The 7,346-nt window shown below is 37.3% G+C and overlaps 1 protein-coding gene across 1 annotated transcript; it reads right to left on the reverse strand.

Annotated features, from left to right (window-relative positions):
• Positions 1-72: 72 nt before the first annotated feature.
• Positions 73-5,357, reverse strand: cisd2 (CDGSH iron sulfur domain 2). Its single transcript, XM_010899678.5, has 3 exons — positions 5,101-5,357; positions 1,555-1,769; positions 73-1,267 (listed from the first exon to the last, which is right to left on the reverse strand). The coding sequence occupies exons 1-3, from the start codon at positions 5,201-5,203 to the stop codon at positions 1,178-1,180; spliced, it is 408 nt and encodes a 135-aa protein (XP_010897980.1). The 5' UTR covers positions 5,204-5,357; the 3' UTR covers positions 73-1,177.
• Between the last annotated feature and the right edge of the window lie 1,989 nt (positions 5,358-7,346).

Consider the following 7,346-nt stretch of genomic DNA (forward strand, 5'->3'; position numbering starts at 1 on the left):
CATTGGAGGGCACAGTGCTGTTGTTAGCATTTAACAAAAGCATGAGTTATTCAAGGAATCAGATTCAAAGACTAAAAGAAATGTTGTTTAATTAATTATGAAATTTCTTCAATGAATAGTCCTGATGCAGAGACATTTGGACCCCATACATGTTCTATACGTTAAAGGTAGAAGCATCAAATTGCTTAATTATTTAGGTCTGGAAAAAACATGGGTTTAGTGTATGTGTGTGTTTGGGGGGGGGGGGGGGGGGGGGGTCATTCTACAATACAGGATACTGCTATGTTATGAAATTCCTTAACATTCTTTTTTGAATACAAGGATAAATTATGAACACAACTGTAGGCAAGTTTTATAAGGTTATGAACATCAATGGCAGAAAAACAAGTTTGCAATAATTTAAATATATTTCACATCCTGGAAGTGTATGCAGGTAAAGACTTAAAGAGTCTAGTAGTTTAGGAGACCAAAAACGGCACATAAAGTCTTAAGACAATACACTACTACCACAAATGGCTAGTTTCTGCTTTAGTTATCACAATTCAAGTTTTCCCCTCAATGTGGTCCCAATTGGTAGGGACTGTCATTTTCTAAAGTGAGCGAGCTAAAATCAGACAGGACAATTACCACTATACGAAAAGCTTGCAGAAACAACAATGAGCACGAAGTTTGAAATGCTATACAACAGAGAAGCTTAAAGCCTACCTCAGTTTTGGCACATTATTGGCAATTTGGCAGAAAAAAGTCAAACTTAAAGATTAATTAAAAAGCGTTGTGTTAAAGATGCACACAAGTTTGTATATTTCAGCCAGTTGTAGTCAGTTTTGATCATGAGCTAAAACGTTCTGCGTTTTATGTGTACTACATCTTCCATTTTGTGTGTTTATTTTTTTCACATCCAGTAATTTGTCTGACACACTACAAATCCATCCACATTAAGTGTGCTTAGGATCCTGGAATGCATCTTTAATGTGCCACCAACATTCCTGCTGCTGTTCAACCAAAAGCAAAGTATGCTGCATATCAACATGTGTTAGAGAAATTAGAGACTTAGAGAAAAAAATTAAAAATAAAAAGGAAATAAAATACAGGCAAAGGTGTTTTTATTAAAAGAACTAAAGGCAACAAGAAAAGAAGGGAGTAAAAATGTTGGCTCCACTGCAGTGTTTAAGATGAATTATCGAATCTTCTTCTTGAGTATGAGAGGGCCCACATTGTCTCCAGTCAATTCGTTGTGCTTTATGTGTGATTTATCACAAACAGGAAACTGCAAAAGGAAACAACATGATAAATATCTGTAAAGATGGCTTCGATTAAAAATGGCTTCGATAATATACATAGTTCTCACTGAACTCACTGCATGTTTGACAGTTTTATTAACAGTGAAATGCTTCCTCTGTTAAGTGTTAAAACCCAACTGTGGCGTGAAACGATTGCATGATCTCAGCGGTCATTTGCATCGGCTCCAGTTAAATTATATGCAATGGCTTGCAGGCACTTGCTGACGGGGCCACCATTCAGTTTAATATAACCACCATCTCTAGCAAAACATACTGTTTTTGAGCGCCAGCAGCGACAGTAGCAGACGTTTGTGCTTTCCAGGTCCTCAATGTCGATCTCGTTGACCACTTTGGGGTTCTCCTTCTGGATCTTCAGGTTGATCAGACTGTCCCTCTGCTTCTTCTTCTTGGGCAGGAAGGGACGGATGGTGAGGTAACCCAGCAATGCCAGAATGCCAAGAAGAGGCAGCAATCGAAGCCACTCTGAGACTGGGGGAGAATAACCTTCCTCATTAATTCGTTTTTGCAACTGATACAAGGTCCTTGATTAGGAATTAAAAGGGGAAGCACAGCATTAAGAGGAAACACAAGAAGATAGACAGACATTTAGGGCCACCACAAGGTGAGCTCCCTCTTACACACACACACAGGAAATAGTAGAAGTGCTCAGATGTTGGATTTTCTAATTAGCACACATATAACTAGAGTAACCAGAAAACTGTAAAAAAATAAGAAATACAAAAATGCATACAAACACGTGTGCATAAAACATAAAATGGTCTGACGCAATCTTCTTCTATTGATCCACTCATTCCACAAATTCCCCTCCGGGGTGTTCAGTATCTGTGTTCCATGCTACATGCACCCCCAAACAAAAACAGAGAAATAGCTACATTCAAGTCTTAGCTGTCTACCTTTGGCCGAATACAACTAGTAGCAAAACTGATCCATGTTCACCAGAATGAACATATGAACAGGGCCACTATTATAAAGGGGACCAGAGGTAGAGAACCTGCTGCTATTATAACAGGGACCAGAGGTAGAGAACCTGCTGCTTTTGTCAGTAGCTAATAGGAATCCTAATACAATTCTTATTCAATATTATCTTAAAGCTAAACTGATCCTAGATCAGACCTCCTGTTCTCAGACCATTTCAGTTTCTGATAGACACAGGTTAAGAGGCCAAACCAACAGTGGATAATAACACATTATTTTTACCACTCATTCAGACAGCAGTTAAGGATGTGTATTTTAATCTTACGGAAATGTGATTAAAAGGCTTTCATACGTGATTAAAAGGGTTCATATGTTTTATAGGAGAATGTTAATCTCATAACACGATTTCTGGACTTCAAAAGGAAAATGGCTAAACTCTAGACAAAAGAACAAAATCATTTAATGAACCACTCTACTTTTTTTTGTAGCCAAATAGCTATTAGATGGTTCCTCAACCTGAATGTAGTGGTCTTGAAATTGCTATCCAGTTGTTTAAACAGCCCTTACAAATGTCAGTTAACCTTAACCACCCCAAATTTTAAAACCAATACATTCACATTTTAGCCTGGACAATGGGGTTACCACTCAGTCAGGGTAACTGTTTAATGTCCCACACTACATAGGCAATGTCCCCGTCAATGTCCTGGGGCATTTGGATATTGTCTTATGACCACGTGGAATTGTACCCCCTTCTGGCCCTCCAAAACCATCTGGTCTCCCATCCAGCGAGCAATCATGACTGACCCTGCTTTGCTTCTGATGCAACCCAGCAGTGGGATGCAAGATGTTGTGCTGCAGAGTTGAGTTCAGGTAATTTACTGTTAGCCACCATTACTTCCATAGATGTTTAGCTCAGTTCCTAAAGTAAGCTGAAGTTTGGAATGACTGTTTAAGGAAAATTGCACCAAACAGAGGAGCCATAACAAGTACAAATATTATATACAAAATACATTCTCATTCAAATCTCACATACATTTAGATAAGGAGGGGAAACCGTTAGAGCATACTCATACTCCTGACTGCAGGCAAGGTATCTGCAAAGCTACACAGAATGCCAATCCAATTAATAGTCATTCGTCTTCCAGTGCAATGCCAATTTTTCCAGTTATCAAATTAACAATCATCGAGCTTCCAATGCCACGCCAGATATTCCAGTTAGTTCATGTTCATGCCTCTCCTATAGATTTGCCTACCGCAGACTAATTAAATAAATGTTTACAATGTCTATTTTCCTCAGAAAGGAGAACACAGGAGTAATGAGAGAAAGCATTTATTTACCACCACTGCTTTTCAGCCCTGGATTCAAGTAATATTATTATAATGTCACTTAATTTATATGTCCTTGTTTGAGTTAATCCATGGTCCACTGGACCAATATACTATTCCTTCATACCACTCCCAACAGACGATCCAGGCAGAGGAGTGGAAACCCAAAGCGATTTGAAGAGATTTCCAATAGCATTTGACCCCCAGTTTGGCTGCTTTCCTCAGCAATCAGGTTGTCACTCCACACAAGCATGTTTGTTATGCAAGCCCAGCTCAGTTTGGGGATATTTATACTCTTCAAATCTGACACTTTCCATCGGGATGTGGTAAATGTTGACTCTAAAGTGAAAACGTGTTTCTTCAGTTTTAAATGGATAAAACAGAAAAATTATCTCCTAAATGCAGCACTACAAACCAATAATTTATAGTGGGTATGTCACGGTTTCTAAAATAAAAGGAATTACTTTTAAATGTGACATGTCGTGACATGCGCTGACAGCCATTGTTGTCAGATGTTTTTCCTCTCACAGCTACTGAAAAAGGCTAGTGGGCCTAGTTCTGCTGTAAGGCTAAATGAACATCTGTTCCACATTAAATAAGCATGTTCCCTAGGCCAGCCCCTATGCTGAAAATCTGTAGTGGTGCATTATTCTGCAAGTGCTGAACTTCACATCTCGTATCCTTGAAAAACAAAGTTCTTCCCCTCTATCTAGCCCCCTATTTAGATAAACTTTGAACCTTCATTTTGAATATAATTCACATTCTATATCCTGCTTTGACTTCAAAACAGAATTCTTTATGATAGATTTTAAACAGGAGGAAAATGCAGTGTACACTAAGTACAAGTACACTATCTCTTGGAGTCTACATCCTAGCATGACACTTCCCTATACAACAAGTAATCAGCCATTCTAAAAACCTTTTATATGTTATAATCAGATTGTAAACATTTGACACTATATACATTGATGTCAAGTGTCAACAACTGCATTTTTTTCTGTTTATGGACAGCTTTCAGTAGCTCCCCACAATATACACGAGTGCAAGATCATGTGCTGTTGTCATGTACTCTATTAGCTTTAGTTATTGAGATCCATTAACTGAGCATGTTAACATGCTTTTTGTTTTAGCATATTCATATGCTTGGAACAGATATTTTTACTCAAATGCATTACTGAACTCAATGATAAAATACAATAAATATCTACATAAAACCACTTTGTTACACTTACAATAAACTTTATACAATGTTTCCGTTCTTGTCTGAAGCATACTAAGATTATTTGCAAGAAAACATCTCAAAGTAGGTGTACTTTCAACCTAGCCTACCCTGTAGTGTAAAATATACTTGGCTTGTGCAAAGTAAGAAACATTATTCCATTTGTGAATGAGGACCTTAAGAATGACAAGGAAAGCCCATTACATCAAGTAGAAACTTGGAGACAACATCATTCATACTTGAGTTAACCTACAGGAGGTTAGTCAAGTAGGTTTGCATGCACGGAGGACAAGCTATTATGTCTTTCCGGTTTTCACCAACACTGTAAAAACAATATACCTGTTAACCTCGCAAATCCTCCAATCGTCTCGGGAAGGGGGAGCTTTTTGAGATAGGCTGGAAGCTGGATTTTTATGATCCTCGAAATAGTTTCTAACACCATCGTGAATGAAACCACAGACAGGTTTTACTTTGAGCTGGATAGTTCCTGAGGTCTTGCGTCATTACGTAGTTTCCGAAGCGCAAATCGTCAATGGGGTACCAATACTCTTTTAAATAGAAATAAATACAGAAGAAGCGTATATATGTTGGTGAATAGGCGCAGTAGCGTGAACTGACTCTGGAACATGTAGCCAATGAAGGTTAGGAGAGTTGGTGAAACCTGATTGGACGATTTATAATGGGGCAGATACAAAGTTCTGCTAAAGTAATCTTATCCAGGGCAGCGTTCATACATTTTCTTACTTTTTCGTACAGCTCCCCCTTGGGAATACAACATACAATCTTTGCGTGCAAGCGCCTTGCACTTACCAAGTGATCAACAAGAAATTAGTTTGTGCTTCATTCTTGTGATTTTTTTTGTTATTGTTGTCCGGGAGAAAATTAATCAGTTATATTATGTGCTCTGGGCAATGTTTTTGTCATGTGTATCCCAAGAAAAGGTGTTTGTGGTATTATTGCATCCATATAATAGCACTGCACACACAGTATTATCACAACTTCAAGAGGAAGTTAAATAGGCTGATATGTATTTGCATAGTCTCCCAGTGTGTGTGAGTGTGTGTACTACTGTACTCATGAGGACCAGACGATCTCATGTATATTATAGTAACCCATGGCAAATCATGACTATAGGAGAAATTCTTGCGGGTCCTGACTATATATACTTGCATGTATTTTATATATATATATATATATATATATATATATATATATATATATATATACATATACATACACACACACACACACTCTGAAATGGAGGTACGAAACAAGAACAGTTCTGTACTCGTAGGTACACTTTTGAAGAATGTTCTCTCAAAGGAACATTTTATATATAATAAAAAACAGACAATGTTTTGCCAATCCAAGTTAGGACAATGTTTATTTCCAGCTTAGGGTTTAGGTTTGGGTTCAGATTTGTGTTATGTCAGAGTTTAGACATAAAGATAAGGTTATTTAAGTTAAGGTTAGGTTATGGTTTGGTTTGGGGTGAGGGAAAACAGAAATGGATTGCTGGTACTCACAAGGGAAGAAAAACAAACATATGTACCTTATGTACTGTATGTATGTGTGTTGGCATGTTTCACTTACCTTCTGGGGCCCAAAAGTCAGCAGAATGTAAAATAAATGTAAAATAAAACATGAAGAATTGTGCAGATGTCCCCACTAAAGAAACAAATATTTTCTGATTTAGGATTAAGTTGAAACTTCCAAAAGGGGGTTGGTTAAGTTCTGGTATTAAGTTTATTAAGGTTACGGTTAGGTTTAGGGAATACAGACTTTTTTGTGTCCCCACAAGGTTAGTAATACTGGACTATATGTGCGTGTGTTAGAATGTGTGGTTGCACATTCTGTGAGTTGTTGGGATCCACCAAAAGGTTTGGGAACTATTACAAGAATTTCAAACATGACTTATAATCAGAAATTATTTCCCACACATTGTTAATAATCAGAAACCATTTCAGTTTGAGTATAGGGTGATTCTCTTTCCAGCTTGTTCTTGTCTCATTTGTTCAGCAATTTGCTGCTTCACTGATCTGAAAACAGAGGAAATTTGGAATTCAATGTGGATGACAATGTGTTCAATTTTCCTACAACTGTAGGTTGGTTTAAATAAACTTTTTTATGTGTACTAAGCCACTAGACAGTTGGTATGCAAGCCTATCGCCCTGCATTACATTAACCCTTGCATGTATTATGTTGCACTTTTCCAGTTGATATTCAATGTATTCCCTTATAAATACAAAGAAGAATAAAACATTTCTATCAGGTTTTAACTTTTAACCTTGGGAAATCAATCAGTGGTATAACACACCCTCTAGTGTTACAGATATGCATGCTCATCCGAGTTGCTGGTGAAAGTGATTGAACTACACTATCCAACATTCCGTGCGGTTTAAAGTTAACCTTAATTCATTGCCTGTGCACATTTTTGGTAAACTGATTTTGTCAGTGACTTTATTAATAATTTTAATGATAAAATATAGATTTTTTTAATTCTTATTGACTAAGTCCATGCATGTTTGCCATGTAAGCAAAAACCTAGTTGTTTTTGTCGGGCATATCTATGGTTATCTTTTTCT

Source organism: Esox lucius, chromosome 25 (assembly GCF_011004845.1).
Source record: "Esox lucius isolate fEsoLuc1 chromosome 25, fEsoLuc1.pri, whole genome shotgun sequence".
Taxonomy (NCBI): domain Eukaryota; kingdom Metazoa; phylum Chordata; class Actinopteri; order Esociformes; family Esocidae; genus Esox; species Esox lucius.

What these genes read in the sequence shown, in the direction of transcription:
- cisd2 (XM_010899678.5), bottom strand. Translation starts at nt 5,203, where the DNA reads ATGGTGTTAGAAACTATTTCGAGGATCATAAAAATCCAGCTTCCAGCC. An exon ending in AGGATTTGCGAGGTTAACAG is followed by an intron (nt 1,770 to 5,100) that starts GTATATTGTTTT and finishes ATTCTCCCCCAG; the next exon opens with TCTCAGAGTGGCTTCGATTG. An exon ending in GCTGCTGGCGCTCAAAAACA is followed by an intron (nt 1,268 to 1,554) that starts GTATGTTTTGCT and finishes TTCCTTTTGCAG; the next exon opens with TTTCCTGTTTGTGATAAATC.